General features: G+C 43.7%; 1 protein-coding gene across 2 annotated transcripts in view; it reads right to left on the bottom strand.

Annotated features, from left to right (window-relative positions):
• FAM102B (family with sequence similarity 102 member B) overlaps window positions 1-24973 on the bottom strand; it is a 71477-nt gene that overhangs the window by 7042 nt on the left and 39462 nt on the right. For both annotated transcript variants that reach the window (XR_004960957.1, XM_036273353.1), the window contains exons 5-10: window positions 20305-20351; window positions 6114-6217; window positions 2693-2788; window positions 2364-2553; window positions 2135-2262; window positions 1042-1111 (exon numbers count right to left, since the gene is read on the bottom strand). Coding sequence is in view for 1 of the 2 variants with exons in the window: in XM_036273353.1 (XP_036129246.1) it covers window positions 1042-1111; window positions 2135-2262; window positions 2364-2553; window positions 2693-2788; window positions 6114-6217; window positions 20305-20351 (635 nt within the window). In the remaining variant the exon portion in view is untranslated. The remainder of the gene's footprint in view (window positions 1-1041; window positions 1112-2134; window positions 2263-2363; window positions 2554-2692; window positions 2789-6113; window positions 6218-20304; window positions 20352-24973) is intronic.

Here is a 24973-nt window from a genome sequence, read left to right as displayed (position 1 = left end):
TATATTACAGTACTTATCATACTATTATAAATTTTAGTTTATTTGTCTCTCTCATCTTGTAGAAAGAGTGAGGTACCAAATACTTTAGGCTTGGTGGGCCAAATGGTCCCTGCTGTACTACTTATTTTAGTTTTATTTTTGTTAATCCTCACCCGAGGACATTTTTCCACTGATTTTTAGAGAGAGTGGAAGAGAGGAAGGGGGAGAGAGAGAGAAACACCAATGTGAGAGAGTCACATCAACTGGCTGCCTCCCACAAGTGCCCGACTGGGGCCAGGGAGTGAACCTGCAACCCAGGTAAGAGCCCTTGACTGGGAAACATCGACTGGCTGCCTCCTGCATGCTTCCTACTAGGGATCAAGCCTGCAACCAGGGCATGCGCTCTGACCAGGAATCGAACATGCAACCTTTTGATGCATAGCACAACACCCAACCGACTGAACCACACTGGCCAGGCCAGAACTCTTTGCTAAATGTCCTTTTGATATTGCATCTTGCCCAATGCTCTACCAGTCAGTCCTCTACTAATACATTCTAAAATTACATCTAAGGAAATCAACAAATAAACATATAAAATATAATTTCAAACATTCTTAGAATAAGGAATACTCTGGGCTATACTAAAAGCTGTAATTCATCTTATGGAACTACTAAGATTTGTGTTTCCTAGCCTCAATCTCATACAAACTTGGTAACTTTCATCTTCCACTCGTGGATATTTAAAAGAAAAAGTCAGCCGTGGCCAGTTTGGCTCAGCTGTTAGAGCGTCGGCCCACGGACCAGACAGGCCCAGGTTCAGTTCCTGCTAAGGGCACGTACCTTGGTTGCTGTTTGTCCCCGGCCTGGTTGGGGTCGTGTGGGTACCACTCGTTGTGTCTCTCTCACATCTCTGTTTCTCTCTCTCTCTTTCACCTTCTCTCCCTCCAGCTCTATCTTAAGATAAATGCAAAAATGTCCTCGGGTGAGGATTGAAAAAAAAAAAGAAGAAAGAAAAAGTCAGTCTATTCTTTATTTTAACAAGGTACTATTTGGATTACGTACCTGTTTGGAAGATGATGACTGCCAAAGGTTGTCCTTCCCCCAGGACCCACGAATAACCGCAGTCCTTCTTCTGCACATTTAAAATATTTGTTGTGGGTACAGTTATTATTGTTAAATAATATTCATATTGTAATAAATTCATACTTTACATTTAAATTTTATTAAATAAATTTAAAACTTAAAAAAGCTATATACGTGTTTTAAAACAGACAATTTAAGAGTTGTCCTAATAGTTACTTCTCATCAACTTCCCTAAAGCTATTTTTTTCTTAAAACTGAGTAGAGAAGACAGCTCTTCCTATAAATTTCCACAAGAGATGTTTAATTATATCTCTTTACAACCATTTACATAATGAAACTAAGTCCATTGTTAACTGCTCTCTATTCACACCAGGATGACTAATTATACCTTTCAAACTGGTGGCATGTAAATTTTCAGTTTCAGTGAAAATGCTGAGGGAGCGAAGGATCCTGGGGCAGAATCCTTCATTGGAATCCCTATCATTCCAAGTTCGTGACCCAACCTTCCAGATTACAATAGTCACTTGAAGTACTTGTGTCCAGTTATGACAAAGCAGATGTAAATAGCTGTTATAAGGTATATAAACATAGTAGACATTGATGCATAATTTTAAAAATACAGTAAGAGCTTTCTTTAAAATTGAGATTTTCAGTTTGTTCTTTACCAAATTTAGTATCCATTCTTAGAAACAAATGAGCGCCCAGCCGGTGTGGCTCAGTGGTTTAGCACCAAGAGGTCATGGGTTCGGTTCCCAATCAGGGCACATGCCCAGGTTGTGGGCCAAATCCTCAGTGGGGGCATGCAAGAGGTGGCTAATAGATGTTCTCACTCATCAATGTTTCTATCTCTCCCTCTCCTTTCCTCTCTCTCTAAAAATCAATAAAGGAAAAAAAAATTTAAAAAACAAAAAACAAATGAGCTACAAAGTTATCTTCAGATTTTAACGGGTAAAATTTATTTCACAAACGTGCAACAGACAGTATTGTGATGCACTGGCTCTTTACTGCTGACCCCTGGGCCACACCAACCGCATCACACACATCTCCATATACTTAATGGTCATCCACACACCTTCTGCACTGGAATCGAGGCTGAAGTCTTGACTTTGTAGTATCTTCTCCACAATATCGTCTGCATCCACTCTGGTGTCATCAACTCGCTTCAGCTGAGATTCTACAGAATCTTGTTTCACTGGGCATCTTTGAAAATAATTTTTAAAAATCTCCTTTTTATGGTGCTGTGATAACAAAGTCCCCTGCATATGCCCCCCCCCCCCATTAAGCTGAGACCAGAAGGGTACCTGCTGAGTGTTTCTGAAGCCGTGTCTTCTTTATCAGCTGTCTCAAGATGTGGCTCCGCGACTTTTGGCTCAGTTTCATCAGATGGCTCTAGAATACTTTCAACTCCTGTTGATGTGCTTCCCTCTGAGGTGTTTCTCCTGTGGCAGAGCTCAGAGCAACTGGACGACCGGGAGTGGCACGAGCTGTACCCTGTTGGAGAGGATCACTCTGGATATGGAACCACACCAGACGCACTGCAGTCAAACCCTCTCCTCCCGCACCACAGCCCCTTCTAGTCCCGTTAGAGCAATAAAAGTCTAAGGAACTTGACTTCACTTCTGGCCTCTACCTGACACTTTTGACTGCTGGCTTGCGTAGCTTGATGTTCTCGAGTGTCCACGGGCACCGAGTTCATCGGGAGCTGAGGCACTCTTTGCTGAAAGATCTGTAATAAGTCATAACACAATGTTACTATCATTGCCCACAACTCAATGGTCAATGGCATCTGTATCTGCAGATTTCATAAACTGCCAAGTTCATTATCAAAAAAAGCAAGGTGCAAAGTGAGATTCCTTTAAATCAGTGCAATGTAAACAATTATATTGCAAGAAAATGAAAAAATTTAAATTCCTTAGTTTACTGAAGAAGTGTAGTATTTTTCATAAGATTTAATGCTCAGCGGTTGAGTGTGGATACATGCACCAAGAGGTGGCCAGTTAGATTCCCGGTCAGGGCATATGCCCAGGTTGTGGGTCCAATCCCCAGCGGGGGGCATGTGGGAGGCCACCAATCAATGTTCTCTCTCATTGATGTTTCTCTCTCTCTCTCGCCCTCTTGCTTCCTCTCTCTCCAAAATCAATTAAGAAAAAAAAATAGCTTGCATTAAAAAAAAAAATTAAGCCCTGGCCGGTTTGGCTCAGTGGCTGGAGCATTGGCCTGCGGACCAGAGAGTCCCAGGTTCGGCTCCTGCTAGGGGCACATACAAAAAAAAAAAATTTAAGATTTAACCAAACTCCACCTTAAATAAAACTTTCAGTTTTTATTGTTTGGTATTTCTAATAAAGAATGAGTCAGCAGTAGCATTCTTACAAATTCTCACTATATTGCTGGGTTTTTGTGGAAATCTTGCTCTCAAAATCCATCATAGCAGTGAAAGCATTAGTTACGCTCAAATTAGCATTGTTAGTGCTAGGCTGTGATTTGGGCACAGGTCTGTGTTTTAAGTCAATATGGCATGGAATGTAGCATTGAGAATAAACGTTCTTCAGAAACTGATTACAGTGTTCAGTTTCAAAGCAAATGTACAATGGAAAAGCAGTGTCAAAGCAATTTCTCTAGGGGTTCCCTGATAAAGTGCATATTCCAGAGGCCAGTTCTGTATTTCCAGAACCAGGCTTCTCCCAGAGAATGCAGAACTGTGGCCATTTTCATTGGGATGAAATATTTGGAAACTAGAACTGTTTTTCACTTAGAGGCAAAAGGAAACTAACTCAGTCACACAGCTATTATGGCAGCAGTTCTAAACGATATCAGGCATAGCTGGACCAACAACTGTTGTCAAGCACGTAAGCCCCTGGAGTGACCTGGTCCTTCTGCAAAGGGCTCTCATTTCTGGACAGACTGTAAGATATAATCCAGACCAGCACCATCGTCCTGCTTGACAGTGGTCTTAATGCCCACGTCAGAGACAACAAATTCCAAACTCAAAGATTTGGTCCATATCGAAATTATACAGGATTATCTAGACTCAGGGTTGGCTCTGATCTTAACTCATATGTTTATCTATTGGTTTACAAAATGTATTCATTCAATAGATTTTTACTAAGCTCTTATCAGGTCAGGTTCCCAAAACTGTAAATGATTTAGGGGGGCAAATTATATGCTTCGAGTGTAGAAGTAGAAGCAGTCACAGCACAATGTGTTGAGTACTAAAATGTGCACAAGCAACAAAAAAGCAGCTCTTAAGAGGTTTAGAAGGCAAGAGCATTGAACACCACCTGCTACTGGGGAAAAGACCTCCCAGAGGAGGTTGATTCCAGGTCTCTGCAAAGGTTGAGGAATGCCTCAGCTAATTAGGTGGGGACAAGCACGGGGCAGCACGGCTTGTTCAGTCAAGTTGGCACACAGGATGCAGGTAGAGGTGACTGAAGGAAAAAGAGAGATGAGCAGGTGCTGCTAATGAAGGACCTCCTATAAGTTTAAAGAAGGAAATAACTCAATTGCTTTAAGCAAGGGTATGACACGACCAGATCTATATTTTGGGAAGACCACTTTGGCAATGGGATAAACAGGGCAAAGGGGGAAAGGTTTTAATAACGATCCAGCTGAGAGTGAGAGATATTTAGCAGACACAAGTGACAGGACTCAATCCTAAGCAGAAGTGTGTGTCAGGATAACCAAGATAGAAACTACAGAAGGGGGACTTAAAAAGACTTGTGCTAGATTTGTGGAGCTGAGACACCTGAGGGCACCGTGTCATTCACTATTCAATGAACTTCTACTATGTCTCTGGCATTATGCTGGAGACAGGAAGACGACCAAGACCTCACCATGAAGAACTCAGAATCTAGCTGACGAGAAAGATAAACAGATGGGTTTCAGTCTAACATGTGACATGAAGTAGACCTTCCCAAAAAGCACTTGGAAATATGTACCTGGCATCCAGGAGGAAGGTGTGAGGCAACACAAATTTGTAAACTAAAAGTATTTAACTCTTACTGACATGATCACATTCACATTTGTGTGATAGTGAAATCCGAGGGTATAGATTACATTGTCCGGGGAGAGTGAGCAAAGGGAACCAAATCCTGTGGAACACCAATATTTAAGAGGAAGAGGAAAGAAAAAGAAGCCTCCAAGATGCTAGAAAAGGAAAGGCCAAAGTCACGGGAGCCACGGGAGCCACGGAAGCCATGGAAGCCACGGGAAGAGAATGCTTCGAGAAAGATAAACGGCCAAGTCAAACGAGAGCAGAAAAAGTGCCAAAGGAAGCGACAGTCATGTCACTGGAGGGCAGAAGCCAGGCTGTGTGTATGTTTAGGATTAAGTGGGCAGGATATTCTTTCTGGAAGCTTGGCTATAAAAAGTGTAAGAGAGGAGGAGGGGAAGGAGAGCTTAAAGAGCAGGAGATAGAGAAGGATGTAGGGCCAGTTAATGAATTTTTGTGTTTTCAGTATGAGAAAGAATTTGATTACTGAAATACTGACGAGGAGGAGCAAATGGAAAGGTTAAAAGTACACAAAGGATTCAGGATGCTAATCCTGCAGTGTCCTGTGGTATCTGTGGGGTACAATGTGTGTGGGGGGTGTCATCACAGCATTAGGCTTTTAACCTGTCAGGGCAAAACATTTAGACAAAACAAAGCATTGCCTTAACCAAAAACTGCATAATTGAAACTCTGCTGATACTAACCCACTTCAAGTCATATACCCAAAGAATTTTAAATGTGGGCAGGACTATAGGAATCTCACAGATTAAAAACCCAGTGAGCCCTGGCTGGTTTGGCTCAGCGGTTAGTATCGGCTGCAGACCAGAGAGGCCCGGGTTTGGTTCCCACTAAGGGTGCGTACCTTGCTTGCAGTTTGTCCCAGGCCCTGGTTGAGGTCGTGTAGGTGGCAACCACTTGATGTGTCTCTCTCACATCAATGTTTCTCTCTCTCTCTTCCTCCCTCTCTCCCTCCCGCTCTATCTCAAGATGAATGCAAAAAAAAAAAAAAAAAAGTTCTCAGGTGAGGATAAAAAAAATAACCCAGTGAACTACACAGCCATACCTGCAATTCCAAGATGGATTTTGAGAGTCTCTCCCCCTTTTCTATCTTCTTCCAGTGACTCGGATTCACCAGCAATTGGTATAGACATTGAAGTAGAAGGAGGCCTGGAAATAAGCATTTCTAAGCATCAGAACTTGGTTTACGGGTTAGAGACTAGTTGTGTGGTTAGTACATGGCCTCAGTAAGGTACCTGTAATGTTACCTCTTTGAGGGTGGAAGTAATAAAAGTCAACAAGTAATGTATGAGTATCCTCAAAACCATGGGGTGGGGGGTTCTTTTACACAACAAAAAATGTGAGCCCAGAAAAGAGAAGAGCTCTGTCAGTGTGTCCCCAGCACTATCAGTGCAAGGTGCTCCATCTGCCACCTTGAACTGCAGACAAGGCAGGGAAGCATGTGAGGTGGAGGAGGCAGCTCCAAGACCCTCTGATCTGAGGTTGGAGGGGAATGCCGCCTCCACCTCCTGCTGCTGCTGCTGCTGCTGCTGCTGCTGCTGCTGCTGCTGCTGCTGCTGCCGCCGCCGCCCTCTTACCGGCTCCACTAACTTCTTCAATGGTACTCATGGTTTTTGCATCTACTGTCTTCTCTAAAAACAGTTCACCTGCCCCAGGGAGAGCCTATAAACAGCCCCAGTTGTTTAGATTTGCTTTTTGGGCTGGATTCTCTGGAAGGAGGTAATGGATATCTTCTTCTTGGCTAATTCAAGGCTCCTGAATCCATGTGGAGCTGTGAAGCGGGAAGGCGCAAGTCTGAGTTCCAACAGGAATTCTTTTTTTTTTTTTAAATAAAACATTCCTAACCTTCTGAGTTTGATTTCCAGAGACCACATTTTCCTAGAGACTGCCCCTCGGTGACCTGAGATAAAATAGGAAGGGGTCGAAGTAATCGTGAAGCTGATTCAGATTCTTGAGGATAGGCACTTAAGATCGCCATTAAACCTATTTTATTTATAGATGAGTTATATCCCAGGATCTCCTAATTTCCAAAATCCCATATCCCATTGAGAAATCTTCAAGTATTTGTCCTGCAGGTACATCAAAGTCAATATATCCCCACCTAAACTCACCTTCTTTCTCCAAATCTGTTTTCTTCTTGTATTCCTTAATTCTGTGAATGCCTTCACAATCCACAAAGTCACCAAAACTAGACCCCGAGATGCCCTCTGTCTCCTTCCTACTCACATTTCTCCACATCCAATTAATCTCCAAATTCCACGGATTCTCTCTTAATATTTTTCCCATTCATCCTCTCTTCTCCACCCCCACTACACTTTAGTCTGGCCTTTGTCCTTTTGCTGGATAACTGCACGAGTCTCCTAGCTCTTCTTCCTGCTACTGCCACTGTGGTCTTTTTGAAATATGCACTATGAACTAGTTACTCTCTGATTTAAATCGCTTCAACAGCTCCTTAGGGATAATGGCAATACAAGGTCCTTTGCAGTTTGGCCTAGATTTACCTCTTCAAATACCAAAAGCTATATTTCTAATACAATAAATCCTCACTTAATATTGTTGATAGGTTCTGAAACTTGAAGCAAAACAAGACCAATTTTACCATAGGCCAACTGGTATCAACAAAAGTTAAGTTCCTACAAAATCTCATCAATGTTATAACAAAGCAATGTTATTCGAGGACCTGCTATAACGTGAAACAGCTTGGTGAAAAAAACCTGCAATATTCTGTAAGAAAAACTAATGTAAAAAAACCCCACATTTCCAGCTGGCTGTTGTGGCTCAGTTGGTTGAGCATCATCCCATGTACCAGGAGGCTGCAGGTTCGATTCCCAGTCAGGGCACATGCCCAGGTTATGGGCTTGATCCCCAGTAGGGGGCTTCCAGGAGGCAGCTGATCAATATTTCTGTCTCTCTCTGAAATCAATAAAAATGTATTAAAAAATAAATAAAAAGAAATACACCTCCAAAGAATGGAGTCCACAGCCAGTCATTAATCATTGATGTTGACTCAGGCCTGCCTGTCTAAACACTTATCTTTCCATGCCAGTTCCTTTGGTTTCCCTTTCACAGATGGCCTGATTACAGTGTCTCCAGCCCTCCACCTCTTAGACCTGTTTTCCAACCCTGTGGAGCTCCCAGCCTGAGGCCTCTTCCCCTTCTCGCTCTCTATCACTCTCCCTCTGGCTCCACTCGTTGCTGCCCGGCCTGACTTCACAGCCACAGCACTGGCAGCAATACCTTCAGTCTGGCACCCCTTGAGCTGCAGTCTCAACACACCTGAAGAACCCCAACCCTTGATAATTTCAGCCACTGTACTAACTGCTTTAATACGAGGGCCACTAAATATTATGGAGAGAATTCATCACCACGGGGATTGATATTAAGGCAAATGAAGGATCGAAAATCTTAGCTGGGCCTTGGCAGCTCCTTAGACAACTCAGTTTTGTTGAATAAAGAATCACTGAGTGGCTTCTGGTCAAGATGGTGGCGTAGGTAAATGTGGTATTGCCTCCTCCCACAACCACATCAAAATTACAACTAAACTACAGAACTACTATCATTCAAAACCACCTGAAATCAAGCTGAATGGAAGTCCTACAACCACAAAATTAAAGAAGCCACATCGAAACTGCAATTAAGACTCAATTACAACAGAAGGGCGCAAAGTCCACATGACGGGTGCACCTTGAGGGCCCAGCTGGGAGACCAGGGAGGCTGTGCCACTGGACCCTACAGGACACCTACTGCAATAGGCCACCCTGGGAAGCCCAGGAGATATAGCAGCTCTACCTAATACATAGAAACAAACACAAGGAGGTAGCCAAAATGAGGAGTCAAAAAAACACATCCCAAATGAAAGAACAGAACAAAACTCCAGTAAAAGAACGAAATGAAATGGAGATAAGCAATCTAACAGAAGCAGAGTTCAAAACACTGCTTATAAGGATGCTCAATGAACTTAGTGAGAACCTCAGTGAACTTAGTGAGGGCCTCAAGAACATAATAAAGGACCAGTCAGAAATGAAGGATGCATTAACTGAAATAAAGAATAATTTATAGAGATTCCATAATAGAGCATGTAAAGCCAAGAAGCAAACCATCAATTTGGAATATAAGGAAGCAAAAAACACCCAATCAGAACAGCCAAAAGAAAAAAGAATAAAAAAAAAAATGAGGATAGTGTAAGAAGCCCCTGGGACAACTTCAAGCGTGCCAACATTCGCATCATGGGGGTGCCAAATGCCCAATCAGAACAGCCAAAAGAAAAAAGAATAAAAAAAAAATGAGGATAGTGTAAGAAGCCCCTGGGACAACTTCAAGCGTGCCAACATTCGCATCATGGGGGTGCCAGAAGGAGAAGAGAGAGAAGAAGAAATTGAAAACCTATTTGAAACGATAATGGCAGAAAACTTCCCTAACTTGGTGAAGGAAACAGACATACAAGTCCAGGAAGCACAGAGAGTCCTAAACAAGATGAACCCCAAAAGAGGCCCATACCAAAACACATCATCATCAAAATGCAAAAGGTTCAAGCCCTGGCCAGTTTGGCTCAGCGGTTAGAGTGTCGGCCTGCGGTCCACAGAGACCCGGGTTCGGTTCCCGATAAGGGCAAGTACCTTGGTTGCAGTTTGTCCCCGGCCCTGGTTGGGCCCTGGTGAGGGTGGCAACCACTCGATGTGTCCTTTTCACATCGATGATTCTCTCTCTCTCTCTCCCCCACTCTATCTGAACAAAATATGGGAAAAAAATGTCCTCGGGTGAGGATAAAAAAAAATGCAAAAGGTTCAAGACAAAGAGAGAATCTTAAAAGCAGCAAAAGAAAAACAGTTAGTTGCCTACAAGGGAGCTCCCATAAGACTGTCAGCTGATTTCTTTCTTCTCTCTTTTTTTTAAATCCTTAACCGAGGACATTTTTTTCGTTTTTTGTTCAGATAGAGTGAGAGGGAGAGAAAGAGAAACATCAAGTGGTTGGCACCTCCATGACCCAACAAGGGCTGGGGACAAACTGCAACCAAGGTACGTGCCCTTAGCGGGAACCGAACCCAGCAGGGGTGCAACTTATCTGTATGTTCACAGTGCAGGCAGAATGCAAGTTATTTGGCCAGGTCTCTCTGGACTGCAGGCCGACGCTCTAACTGCTGAGCCAAACCAGCCAGGGCTCAGCTGATTTCTTAAAAGAAACTTTGCAGGCCAGAAGGAAGTGGCAAGAAATATTCAGAGTGATGAAAAGCAAGAACCTACAACCAAGATTACTCTATCCTGCAAAGCTATCATTTAGACTCGATGGACATATAGTTTCCCAGACAAGAAAAAGCTAAAGGAGTTCATCATCACCAGACCGGTATTATATGAAATGTTGAAGGGTCTTTATGAAGAAAAAGATAAAAAATATGAACAAACAAAATGGCAATAAATACATATCTATTGACAATTGAATCTACAAACAAAATGAACAAGCAGAACAGAAACATTCTCATAGATACAGAGAACATTTTGTTGGTTGCCAGATGGAAGGATGTTTGGGGGAATGGGTGAAAAAGATGAAGGGATTAAGAAGTACAAATTGGCTGTTAGACTGACAAACCTCAAAGGGAAGAGTAAGGGGAGAAATAAACTAAAGAACTTTATGCATATATGCATGAGCAATGGACACAAACAACAGTGTGGGGAAAGGCAGGAGGGGGGTGGGAAGGAAGGGGGTCAATAGGGGAAAAGGGAGAAACATCTGTAATACATTCAACAACAGAGATAAGTTAAAAAAAAAGAATCACTGAGTGCCTGTCACATGCCAGCTTTTATTCTGTTATGCCCTTTGCTCTGAAAATGTTTTTATATCCTTTATCAGAAATTATTTAATATGGCTCGATTACAGAAAAAGATGAAATTGTTTTGTTTTAGTTTCCCAGTAATGTTAAGAGCACGCGAAAAATGACCACCTACAATGACAATACTATCTATGTGGTATTCTGTAAACATTCCATGTCCTATAGCAGTGCCACAAACTTGGGCAAGCTCTTTTCTCTCCCTGGAACATCTCTACCCACCTCCTCTGCTTAGCAATTTTCTAATCATCCTTGAACACTTAGCTCAGTGTCACTTCCTCAGTGAAGACTTCCCTGGCTTTTAAGAAAAGTAGCTGGGGACCGTCTATGCCTCTTTAACACCATATGCTGTGTGTCTGTCTCCCACGTAAACTGTGACTCCTTCAGAGCAGCAGCTGGTCTCTCAGTCTGGTAAATGTTAGCACATGATAGGCAATGAACACATATGTACTGAATAAATGGGCATATTCCAGAACCCTGAGACTCAATATCCTCACTTGAAAATATGGATAATGCCTGGCTGGTGTGCTTCAGTGGTTGAGCATTGACCCATGCACCAAGAGGTCACTGGTTCAATTCCCAGTCAGGGCCCATGCCCAGGTTGTGGGCCAAATCCCCAGTGCGGGGCATGCAGGAGGTGACCAACAGATGTTCTCTTTCATCAGTGTTTCTAACTCTCTTTCCTTCTCCCTTCCTCTCTCTCCAAAATCAATAAGGGGGGTGGGTATGAATACTACTCAAACCACAGAGTTGTTTTAAGAACTAAACCGGGAGACAGTAATATTCATTAGATCATTCTGACAAATAGTAATTTCCTTCCTTCTAGAGAATGAATGCTTCAGAGCCCTAGCTACACAAGAGGGTTACATCATCCCTCTATCTGCTTCATCACAAATTATGGAATGCCGATATAGTATATAATTGCTCTCTAAACACCCTCTTTCTTTTTTTTTTATTTTTATCCTCACCTGAGGACATTTTTCCATATTTTGTTCAGATAGAGTGGGAGGGGGAGAGAGAGAGAGAGAAACATTGACGTGAAAGGGACACATCGAGTGGTCGCCACCCACACAACCCAACCTGGGCCAGGGACAAACTGCAACCGAGGTACATGCCCTTAGCGGGAACCGAACCCGGGTCTCTCTGGACCGCAGGCCGACGCTCTAACCGCTGAGGCAAACTGGCCAGGGCCATACCCTCTTTCTTGATCAACACTAGTGGCTGGCTTTCTTTCCAGAGTCAGTTTCATTCCTTTACAAGAGTTGGTGGCTATTTGATGAGTTGTACAGAACTACAAAATGGAGTTTAGGGCAGGTGGTTAGAGGATGACTTACCAGCTGTCTTCTTCATATATATTGGCCTTTAGCATAAAGTTTGCTTCAGAAGAACTATACAATCTATGCCACAGATCTTCTGTTCAGAAAACATCCAAACTAGCATTTGAATCTGAGAATGTTAATGGTTGGCTCTACTCTTGTTAGTTTTTCTAGTAGATTTAAAAACGTTATATTATGCCCTGGCCAGTTTGGTTCAGCGGTTGGAGCGGCTGACGCCTGAGGACCAGAGAGTCCCAGGTCCGGTTCCCGCTAGGGGCACATACCAAAAAATAAATAAATAAATAAATAAAAATTAAAATACACAAATAAATAAAATAAAAACTTTATATTATGAAAAATTCAAAGACAGACAAAAGCAGGGAGAATAGTAGAAAGAACCTCTCCAGTGGTTATTTAAATCTGTGTCTTAGCCCTGGCCAGTTTTGCTCAGTGGTTAGAGTGCTGGCCCACAGACTGACTGAAGGGTCTTGGGTTCGATTCCTGGTCAAGGGCACATACCTGGGTTGCAGGTTTGATCCCTAGTCCTAGTGGGGATTGTGCGGGAGGCAACCAATTGATGTGTCTCTTTCACACTGATATTTCTCTCTCTCTTCCTCCCTTCCAGTCTATCTAAAAAATCAATGGAAAAATGTCCTTGGTGAGGATTAACAACAACAAAAAATCTGCTTCTTACAGACAAACACACAGTCTAGCCACTCAACTTCTCTGGGCTTTGATCTTGGATTATACCAACACTTTCTGAACTGGCTTCTCCTCAGGGACTTCAGGGGTAGGAGGGTATTACACCCTTTGCCTCTCAATAGAAAAAAAATGTTATATACCGGGATTCATAACACATTTGAGTAAAACATTTTGTGGCTAAATATTCTGGGGGAAAAAATCACCAAACTAGACAACTTCCAAAATTCTTTTCAGCTCTAAAGTACTCTGATTTTTTTTTTTATCCTCACCCGAGGACACTTTTTCCATTTTTTGCTCAGATAGAGCGGGAGGGAGAGAGAGAGAGAGAGAAACAGCAACGTGAAGGGACACATCGAGTGGCTGCCACCCGCACGACCAACCAGGGCCGGGGACAAACTGCAACCGAGGTACATGCCCCTAGCGGGAACCGAACCTGGGTCTCTCTGTACTGCAGGCCGACGCTCCAACCGCTGAGCCAAACCGGCCAGGGCTAAAGTACTCTGATTTTACATATTTGATATATGTTAAAATATCACTTGGGCCTGGCTGGTGGGGCTCAGTGGTTGGGCATCGACCCATGCACCAAGAGGTTGCCAGTTCGATTCCTGGTCAGGGCACAAGCCCAAGTTGTGGGCCAAATCCCCAGTGGGGGGCATGCAGGAGGCAGTCAATCGATGTTCTCTCACTGATGTTTCTATCTCTCTCCCTCTCCCTCCTTCTCCCTCTCTCTAAAATCAAAGAAAAAAATATATATAACTTAATGAAAATTTTACTTTTTACATGGCCGTTCAAACATTTTCCTGTTCAATCCCTACTCAGTGCATGTAAGTGTTAGAGTTGCCCTTTTCAACTGAAAGTTGCACACTTTCAGATATTCAAAGGAAAGAGAAAGCAAATATTAGGGGTTTGATTCTTCTAGAAAATATTTTTATATTTCTTATGATGAAATAATGTATTTATTCTAATAAATTATAAAAGTCTCTATAAATATAAGCTCTAGATTGCCAGAATTGTATTTGTAGAGATAATACAGAACATAAGGTGATCTATTTTTGAGATTTTCACAGTATTTGAGTTTCACAGGCAGGGAGAGAAAATGGTAGAGAAAAGGTCAGTAAGAGACTATTTATAAAAAGTCCATGAGAAGAAATGATGAATTCACATTCTTCTACTAAGTTTTGCTGCCACTTTTCTCATTTTATCCTAAAGTGATTCCATTAGAAAAACACTGTCACCCAAGAAACCAAAAACGGTATAGCAAAAATGGTTTAGTCCCAAGAAAACAGGAAATAAAGAAAAAACCGGGAAATTCTGGTTTGAGAGAAGATAGCACAGGAAGCCTAAGTTAGAAGAAAATGCATAGTTTTAATCAATAATTGATTTGAATTAAAATATATATTTTCATCCTTACAAAACAATATATAAGGAGAGAACTTATAGATCTAGCTATTAGAAACACGAAGTGGTGGCCTGCGGTCCAGAGAGACCCGGGTTTTGTTCCCACTAAGGGCACGTACTTCGGTTGCAGTTTGTCCCCGGCCCTGGTTGGGTCAGGGCCGTGCGGGAGGCAGCCACTCGATGTGTCCCTTTCACATCGATGTTTCTCACTCTCTCTCTCTTCTTTCCCCTCTCTCTCTCTCCCACTCTATCTGAACAAAAAATTGAAAAATGCCCTCAGGTGAAGATAAAAAAAATAAAAATAAAAAACAAAACACGAAGTGGTAGTCGCGTCAAGATGGCGGCGCAGGTAAACGGGGGATCCCCTCCTCCCACAACCACATCAAATTACAAGGAAACTACAACACAACCATCATTCAGAACCGCCTGACATCGAGCTGGATGGAGTCCTACAACTACGGAATTAAAGCAGCAGCCACATCCAGACTGGCAGGAGGGTGGAGGCGAACAGGCTGGTCCCACACCCACGTGTGGCGGATAAAAATCAGAAGGACACCTCGGCTGGGAAGGTCCTCCCTGAGGACTGAGGGGTCCCCGTCCCACACCAGGTGCCCCGCTCAGGCTTCCAGTGCCAGGAAGAGAATCCTCAACACATCTGGCTGGAAAAAGCAGAGGGAACTGAGGCTCAGGGAGGCTGAGGCAGCTGGAGCCCCAGGCAGCTCCTCTTAAAGGGCCCGCGCATAGACTTACTCGGACTTGCTCCCTCTAAGCTCAGAGCGGAGAAAGCTTGAGGGGCGCCAGAGAACAAGGAAGAACCGAGCTGTTTGGCCTCAGGATGAGGGCTGGAGGGGCAGCTTTCTCCCAGACAGACGGACAGACGTGCTGGCAGAGGTCCTTTTTCCTTTGGTGAGCCGTTCCCCCACAGGGCAGGCAGAGGGCCACCATATCTGGGACTCCAGCAACCTGGCTCATACTGGTAGCCTCACCCTGGTGATTCCCTGAGGCCCCGCCCCACCCAACTTTCAGCCCACCCAAGCTGTTCCCAAAGGCTTTACCACAGGATTGGCCTGTCTTGGATCCTGCTTCAGAGTTTCCTAAAATCTCTCAAACAAGCAGCATCTGGTCTCAACAACCCCCATACCTCTCATTAAGTGGCCCCAGGCTGGGCACTAGAAGCAGCCAGACTTGGTTCACAACTTGGCTTTTCCTGGATACCTCCACGCCCAGCACAAGAAGCAGCCATCTGCAGATCACTTTGTAGCTTATTCCGGGTGGCCCCAGACCAAACACAGGCAGTGGCTGACCTTGCCCCAGAGCCAGCACACCCAGTGGACAGCTTCAGACCACAATGAAACACCACCACCCAACTACCTCAAGTGACACACTCAATGAGTGGACTCAGTGGGTACCAGAGCCCTGCTAAAGAAAGTCTTGCTCTGTGTGGTGGGCCCCTGCACAGCTGATCCTCCAAGGGAGTCAGAGGCCAGTGGTCAGTGGGCACAGCCAGTCCTTGCAGCTGATCAACCTGATGTGCCAACAGTAATCAAATACAACAGAAGGGTATACAGTCCACACTAGGGGTGCACCTCAAGGGCCCAGCTGGGCTGATCAGGGAGGCTGTGCCACTAAATCCTACAGGACACCTACAACAGTAGGCCACCCTACGAAGCCTAGGAGACACAGAAACTCTACCTAATACATAGAAACAATCACAGGGAAGCAACCAAAATGAAGAGACAAAGAAACATGTCCCAAATGAAAGAACAGAACAAAACTCCAGGAAAAGAACTAAACAAAATGGAGATAAGCTATCAATCGGATGCAGAGTTCAAAACACAGGTTATGCCCAGTCAATGTGGCTCAGTGGTTGAGCAATGACCCATGCACCAAGAGGTCGCCAGTTCGAGTACTGGTTAGGGCATATGCCCAGGTTATGGGCCTGGTCCCCAGTGGGGGGCATGTAGGAGGCGGCCAATCGATGTTCTCTCTCATGGATGTTCCTACCTCTCTCAAATCAATAAAGGAAAAAAAAAGAACTCAAAATTTAAAAATAATAATAATAAAAAATAAAAAAAAACACACAGGTTATAAGGTTGCTCAAGGAACTTGGTGAGACATTCAAGGGACTTAGTGAGACCTTCAAGGAACTTAAGGAGACCTCCGAGGAACTAGTGAGAACAACAACAACATCAAAAAGGACCAGTCAGAAATTAAGGATGCACTAACTGAAATAAAGAATAATTTACAGAGATTCCATAGTAGAGCAGGTAAAGCCAAGAAGCAAACTATTGATTTGAAATAAAAGAAAGCAAAAAAATCACCCAACCAAAACAGCAAAAAGAAAAAAGAATAGTGTAAGGAACCCCTGGGACAACTTTAAGTGTGCCAACATTCGCAAAATAAGGGTGCCTAAAGAAGAGAGAGAGCAAGAAATTGAAAATCTTCTTGAAACAATGATGACAGAAAACTTCTCTAACTTGGTGAAGGAAACAGACAAGTCCAGGAAGCACAGAGAGTCCCAAACAAGTTGAACCCCAAGAGGCCCACACCAAGACACATCATCAAAATGCAAAAAGTTAAAGACAAAGAGAGAATCTTAAAAGCAGCGAGAAAAAAGCAGTCCATTATGTACAAAGGAGCTCCCATAAGACTGTCAGCTGATTTCTCAAAAGAAACTGCAGCCCTGGCCGGTTTGGCTCAGCGGTTAAAGCGTCGGCCAGCGGTCCTGAGAGACCTGGCTTCCGTTCCCGCTAAGGGCGCGTACCTCGGTTGCAGTTTGTCCCCGGCTCTGGTCAGTCGTGCGGGTGGCAGCCGCTCGATGTGTTCCTTTCACGTCGATGTTTCTCTCTCTCTCTCTGTTCTTCTCTCTCCCTCCCACTCTACCTGAACAAAAAATGAAAAAATGTCCTTGGGTGAGGATAAAAAAAAAAAAAGAAACTTTGCAGGCCAGAAAGAAATGGCAAGAAATATTCAAGGTGATGAAAAGCAATGACCTACAACCAAGATTACTCTATCCTGCAAAGTTCTCATTTAGAATTGATGGATTTATCAAGAGTTTCCCAGACAAGAAAAAGCTAAAGGACTTCACCACCACTAAACCAGTATTACATGAAATGTTGAAGGGTCTTCTTGAAGGTGAAGAAGAACAAAAATATAAACAATGAAATGGCAATTAATACATATCTATCAATAATTGAATATACAAACAAAATGAACAAGCAGAACAGAAACAGACTCATAGATACAGAGACATTTTGTTGCTTGCCAGATGGGTGGGGGCTGGGGGGATGGGTGAAAAAGATGAAGGAATTAAGAAGTACAAATTTGTTGTTAGACTGATGAACCTTGGAGGGAGGGAGGGCGGGATGAGATAAACCAAAGAATGTCTATGCATATATGCATAAACAATGGACACCAACAATAGTGTGGGGAAGGCAGGAGGGGGGCGGGATTGGGGAGGAGGGGTCAATGGGGAAAAAAGGGAGAAACATCTGTAATACATTCAACAATAAAAATGAGTTAGAAAAACATGAAGTGATGCTTAGGGAAGTGATTCATGTTTTCTTTACTTTTCTAAATGTATCTTTCTCAGATATTTAAATAATACTTAATTAACTTGCTTGTTTAATTACTAAGTGTCTTCAAATTGCTGACAGGCAATCCCTATGTTCTCCCAGTCAGTTCACTCGCCCACTCTGAGAAGCCTTTACACAGCATTCCTCTTCCCTCAAACCCACACCTCCACATTTCACATCCTTGCTCTCCAGTGATCACCTGGTTTCCCATTTCACTAGCACACCAGGAGCAATCTGAAAACAACTCCTATATGCTTCCACTGCACCTGCAGCCTTGTTCTCTGCCTCCATCCCTCTCGACAACCCAAGGTCACTGTTCTAGCAACTGTCCCTTTTCTCTTCTACCTCATGTTTCTCCCTCTCATCGAGACCATTCTATCAATAAACAAACACAGTCATCCCCCTTATCTGTGGGGGATCTGTTTCAAGACCCTCAGTTGATGCTTAAACTGTGGACAGTACCAAACCCTGTATGTACTGTTTTTTCCTGTACATACATAGCTATGATAAAGTTCATTGTATAAATTAGGCACAGTGAGAGATTAACAACCATAACTAATAATAAAAGAGAACAGCTATAACAATAAAATCAGGGTTACCTGAACACAAGCACTGTGATACCGTGACAGTTGATCTCATAAGACGGCTACTAAATAACTAACGGGTGGGGAGTGTATACAGCGTGGAGATGCTGGACAAAGGGATTTACATCAAAGGAGTGACAGAGCAGGTCAGCATGATATTCCATCATGCTACTCAGAATGGCATGCAACTTAAATCTTATGAACTGTTCATTTCTGAAATTTTCCATTTAATATTTTTGGACCATGACTGACCATGGATAACTAAAACTGTGGAAAGTGAAACAGTGGATGGGGGGAACATCGCTGTACTATTTCCAAATTTTCTCTTCCAAAATCTTTTTAACCCAAACCAATAAGGTTATAGTCTAAGAGTATTCTACCGAATTGCTTGTCAAGATCACCAATAATGTCTATATTGCAAAATCCAAAGGTCAGTCCTCAGTCCTCATTTCCGTGGCCTACTTCCATCCTGTGTGACTGTCGATCACTCCCTCCTGTTTGGAACAGGTTCTTCACCTGGTTCTCAGGACTGCTGTCCTTTGGTGCCTTCCTCCTACCTCACTGGTTGTTACTTCGCTGGTTTTTCGCTGGCTCCCCAAACTCTAACGTGCCTGAGTGTCCCACACCTCAGTCTGTGGTCCTTTTCTTTATTTATACTCACTCCCTTTCTGTCCCTTAATCAAATCTCACAGTTTTAATGGGTATCTATGTGCTGACAATGTCATGATTTCCAAATTTGTTTCTCCAACCTGGGCTTCCCACTGAACTCTGTAGTCACATATCCAACTGCCCCCTTGACATGCCGGAAGGATATGAAATAGGGATTTCAAAGTTAACATGTCCAACACCCAAGCACCCAACCTGTTCATTTCAGTGCATGGAAAAACCCTTCTCCTAGTCACTTAGCCCCCAAACCATGGAACAGCTGCCTAACTCCTCTCCCTGCTTCTCGCCTGCCCCCTGCACTGCTCTCACAAATTGCATTTCCTACTTAGCACCGTAAGTTAGATCATTTTATTCCTCTGCTCTAAACCCTCCAGGAGATTTTTATCTCATTTAGATTATAAGTAGCCTATGAGACTATTACTATAATGGCCACAAAATCCTTTATCAGCTGGTCTCATCTCCTATTACCCTCCTCCTCGTTCACTCTGCTCTCGACACACTGGTCTCCTGGCAGTGACTTGAATAGGCCAAACACACTCCTCCCTGAAGGCCTTTGTCTTCATTACTTCTCTCTCAAATGCTCTTTCTCCAAACACCTGCATGGCCTGCTTCCCGTCTCCTTCAAATATCATCTTTACCAGGGCGGGACTACTTCATATAAAGCAGTAACACTTACCCCCCACCTGGTCCTCCTACCCTGCTTTATTTATCTCCAAAGTACTCACTGCCATCTTTACATTATATATTTACTTGTTAGTTTGTTGTTTGTTTCAGAATATAAGTTCCAAGATGTAAGGGACCTGGTCTATTTTCCCCTGCTCTTTGTCAGGTCTAGAACAGAGCCTAGCACATGGTAAGATACTTACTGGGTATTTATTGAAGATATGAATAAGTCTACAGAGGTCAAATAAAAATTATTAATTTTTCTAATTTCACACAAAACCTGGAGATAACAAAAGACCTGTAGTTTAAATAATTCAGGGTGTGGAGAGCTCATTGGGTAACAGATAACAGTAACTTCTGTGAGGGTCAGGTCAGTCACCCAGGAGAGAAACTATCCCCCCTTCACTGGTATTAGCTTGTAAACACTACATAATAGGACTCTAAAACTTGAAACAAATAAATCACTATTGTATTTTCAGAAAATAACTCACTTACTGAGTATTGACTTACGTTTTAAAACATGGGTCACCAGACATCAGCTGCATACTGATTAAAACCTAAACATAAGAAAAAGAAAGCCTGTGATTATACGAGGTCTCCTGAGAGAAGCCACGTTCTCTAAGGCATGCACCCTCCAGAGCAGCTCATTCAGTATTTCCTACTCAGAAAGGATGGGAGAAAATGACTGCTGAATTAGATTACATTCAATATTAAATAGCTACTTTATACAAACATAGATTAAAAATAAATTTTAATACTCAAAACTTCGTAATTGCAAAAATCAGAGTGGAAAAGATGGAAACAGAAAGCCAGTGCTTCAGCAGTAACAGTGCTGTGTGCTGTGCTGGTAGGGTTTATCTCAAGAGTTTCCCTCCAACTTGCCATGCTGTCACTTCAAGGGGTGCCTGCTGGTGGCTGGTAAGAGGAGAATGCTTCCCGCCTTTGCCCCGGCTTTAGATCAGAATTTAAATCTTGGAGGATATTTTCTGAGATGCTGCTGTTTGCTAGTTGCTGACTGCTTTTTAAGAATCAGCCATAAGTGCTCTGGCCGGTTTGGCTCAGCGATTAGAGCGTCCGCCTGCGGTCCAGAGAGACCCGGGTTCGGTTCCCGCTAAGGGCATGTACCTCGGGTGCAGTTTGTCCCCGGCCCTGGATGGTCGTGCGGGTGGCAGCCACTCGATGTGTCCCTTTCGCATCGATGTTTCTCTCTCTCTCTCTTCCTCTCTCTCCCTCCCACTCTATCTGTACAAAAAATGGAAAAATGTCCTCGGGTGAGGATAAAAAAAAAAAAAAAAAAAAGAATCAGCCATATGTGAAAAAATGCTCAACATCACTAACTATCAGAGAGATGCAAATTAAAACGACTGAGGTATCACCTCACACCTGTCAGAATGGCTGCCATCAACAAATCATCAAACAACAAGTGTTGGTGAGAGTGTGGACAAAAGGGGACTCTAGTACACTGCTGGTGGGAATGCAGACTGGTGCAGCCACTATGGAAAACACTATGGTGTTACCTCAAAAAATTAAAAATTGATCTGCCATTTGACCCAGTGATCCCACTTCTAGGAATATACCCTAAGAAGCCTGAAATACCAATCAGAAAGAATATATATACACTATTTACAATAGCTAAGATCTAGAAACAGCCCAGGTGTCCATCAATAAATGAGTGGATAAAAAAGCTGTGGTACGTATACACAATGGAACACTATGCAGCTCTAAGAAAGATCTCTTATCCTTTGAGATGACATGGACGGACCTGGAGAGTATTATGCCAAGCAAAATAAGCCAGTCAGAGAAAGACTAGTATCACATGATCTCGCTTATTTGTGAAATATAATGAACAAAATAGACCCAGAGATATATAAGTAGGGTTCAGACGGACAAACCTTAGAGGAGGGGAGTCGGGGGAGAGGGATGAGATAAACCAAAGAACTTATGTGCATATAAGCATACTCAATGGACATAGATAACAATGCTGGGGGCGGGGGGGTGTCGGGAGGAGGGTGTCAATGGGGGAAAAAGGAGAAACATCTGTTAACAAAAATAAATAAAAAAAACGGCCCAGCCAGTGTGGCTCAGTGGTTGAGCATTGACCCATCCACCAAGAAGTCGCAGGTTTGATTCCCGGTCAGGGCACATGCCCAGGTTGTGGGCCAAATCTCCAGTGGGGAGGAGCATGCAGGAGGCAGCCAATCGATGTTCTTTCTCATCAATATTTCTAGCTCTCTCTCCTTCTCCCTTCCCCTCTCTCTAAAAATCAATAAAGGGGGAAAAAAAAAAAAAAAAGCATCAGCCATATGCCCTGACTGGTTTGGCTCTGCAGTTATAGCATCATTCCATGGAACCAAAGGGTCAAGGGTTCAATTCCCAGTCAAGGGCACATACCTGGGTTGCAGGTTTTATCCCCGGCCCCAGTCAGGGTTGTACGGAAGGCAACCAATCCATGTGTGTCTCTCTCTCTTCTATCCACCCCCTTCCTTCCACTCTATCTAAAAAAAAAAAGAGAAAGAAAAAAAGAATCAGCCATAGGCCCTGGCTGGTGAGGCTCAGTTGTTTGGGCATCGTCCCGTACACCGAAGGGTTGCTGGTTCAATTCCTAGTCAGGGCACATGCCTGGATTTTGGGCTTCATCCCTGGTGGGGCATGCAGTAGGCAGTCGATCGATGTTTTGCTCTCACAATGATGTTTCTCTCTCCCTCTCCTTTCCTCTTTTTCTAAAAAATCAATAAAAATATATGAAAAAAAAAAGTGCAGCAGTGGTTGGAAGAGATGAGAAGTTGCCAGAGTAGTTTCTTCATATGTTAATGAGGATGGTTCATTAAAGGGAGAGATGATTAGGTAAAGGGATCATCTAAGGGGCAAAGCTCTTGATTAGGCAAGCTTTGGATTCTAGAACCTAGGAGGAGGGGCTGACTTCTCACAGGCTGAGGGATACTTCATTCATTGTAAGAGGAGGCAAAATGGATAACAGCTGGAGAGACAGGAAGACTCGCAAATTCTATGATGGGAAGAGGAGAGAATTTGAGTTTAATGGCATCTATTTTCTTAATAAAAGATAAAGCCAAACCATTAGCTGAGAGCAAGAGTGGTGTGTGGAGATATGAGGAGAAAGAAGCTATGAAAAAGAATATGTATGTCTGGCTGTAAAAACCAGCATGGATTGTGGCTGAGAGACAGTAGGCTGCTGGAGTCTCGGGCAGTTCCTCTTAAAGGGTCCATGCGGGGACTCACTCGGACTCATTTCCTCTGAGCTCCAGCACTGGGGCAGCAGCTCTAATGGCACCAGGGACATACAGGAAGGAACTAAATTGTCTGGCGTCAGGATGAGAGCTGGGGAGTGGGGGAGGGAAGCTTTCTGCCAGACAAAAGTGCCTGCAGAAGTAACTGTTTCTTTTTTTTTTTTAATCCTCACCTGAAGATTTTTTTTACATGTATCTTCAGACAGAGTGGGAGGGAGAGAGAGAGAAAGAGGGAGAGAGAAAAAGATATTGATGTGAGAGAGACATATCAACTGGTTGCCACCTACAGGATCCAACCCGGGTCCGAGGATGAACCGTAACCAAGGTAGGTGCCCTTGGCTGGAATTGAACCCGGGACTCTTTGGTCTGTGGGCCAATGCTCTAACCACTGAACGAAACCAGCCAGAGCAGAGGCCACTGTTTCATTAATGAGCCCTTCCCCCACAGAGCTGACTGGCAGGTGGGTGCCCTGAGTTTCTTTCTTTTTTTTTTTATCCTCACCCAAGGACATTTTTCCATTTTTTGTTCAGATAGAGTGGGAGGGAGAGAGAGGAATAGAGAGAGAGAGAGAGAGAGAGAGAGAGAGAGAGAGAGAGAGAAACATCGACGTGAAAGGGACACATCGAGTGGCTGCCACCCGCACTTCCAACCAGGGCCAGGGACAAACTGCAAACGAGGTACTCGCCCTTAGCAGGAACGAAACCTGGGTCTCTCTGGACCGCAGGCTGATGCTCTAACCGCTGAGCCAAACTGGCCAGGGCAAGTTTCCATCAACCTGGCTCACACTATTCGCCTCACCCTGGTGATTCCCTGAGACCCTATCCAACATGTGCCCCACCCCCCCAAGCTGTTTCCAGCCGCTTTTCCACACAAATAGTCTGTCTTGTCTCAAGCTTCAGACTTTCCTCAAATCTCTCAGATAAGCAGCATCTGGCCTCAGCTTGCCCTGTACCTCTTGCTAAGTGGCCCAGGTCTGGCACTAGCAGCAGCCAGGCTTGGTGTGCAGCTTGGCCTCACTTGGGCACCTCCAAACCCAGCACAAGTAGCAGCCATCAGCAGATTCTTTTTAGCTCATGCAAAGTGGCTGTGGACAGAACACAGGTGTTGGCTGACCTTGGCCTGCACCTCCCAGGAGGTCCCAGGGCCAACAAGACCAGATGGATAGCTTCAGACCACATCTCAACTACCTCCAAAAGCAACATACTCAAGGGGTGGACTCAGCAGGCACCAAACCCTGCTGAAGTAAGTCCTGTTCTGTGGGTTGGGACCCTGCACAGCTGACCCTCTATGGTGGTCAGCAGTGGCAGCCAGTCCTTATAGCTGATCAGCCTGGAGGTATATCCCTCTCACTGACATGCCAAAAGCAATCAAACTACAAACGAACCTCAACTACAACAGGATGGTGTATACAGACCACGTGGCGGGGGGGGGGGGGGGGGGGAGAGGCATGCACCTGGAGTACCCTGATTGGGTGATTAAGGAGCCTGTACCACTGGACCCTACAGAACACCTACTACATTAGGCCACTCTGTCAAGCCTAGGAGATGTAGTGGTTCTACCTAATACATATAAACAAACACAGGGAGGCTGTAAAATGAGGATACAAAGACAATGTCTCAAACAAAAGAACAAAACTCCAGAAAAAGAATGAAACAAAATGGAGATAAGCAATCTACTAAATGCAGAGTTCAAATCATTGTTATAAGTTCAATGAACTTATGGGAACAGTTGATGAACTTAGAGAGAACTTCAACGGCATAAAAAGAGGACATGGTAACTATAAAAAAGAACCAGTCAGAAATGAAGGATACACCAACTGAAATGAAGACAAATTTACAGGGAATCAACAGTAGAGTAGATGAAATTGAGAATCAAAACAACAATTTGGAATATGAAGCAGCAAAAAACACCCAATCAGAATAGCCAAGAGAAAA

Source organism: Molossus molossus, unplaced genomic scaffold (genome assembly GCF_014108415.1).
Source record: "Molossus molossus isolate mMolMol1 unplaced genomic scaffold, mMolMol1.p scaffold_m16_p_20, whole genome shotgun sequence".
NCBI lineage: Eukaryota > Metazoa > Chordata > Mammalia > Chiroptera > Molossidae > Molossus > Molossus molossus.
The sequence above is the reverse complement of the archived record's forward strand: the minus strand, read 5'-3'. Positions and strand labels throughout refer to the sequence as shown.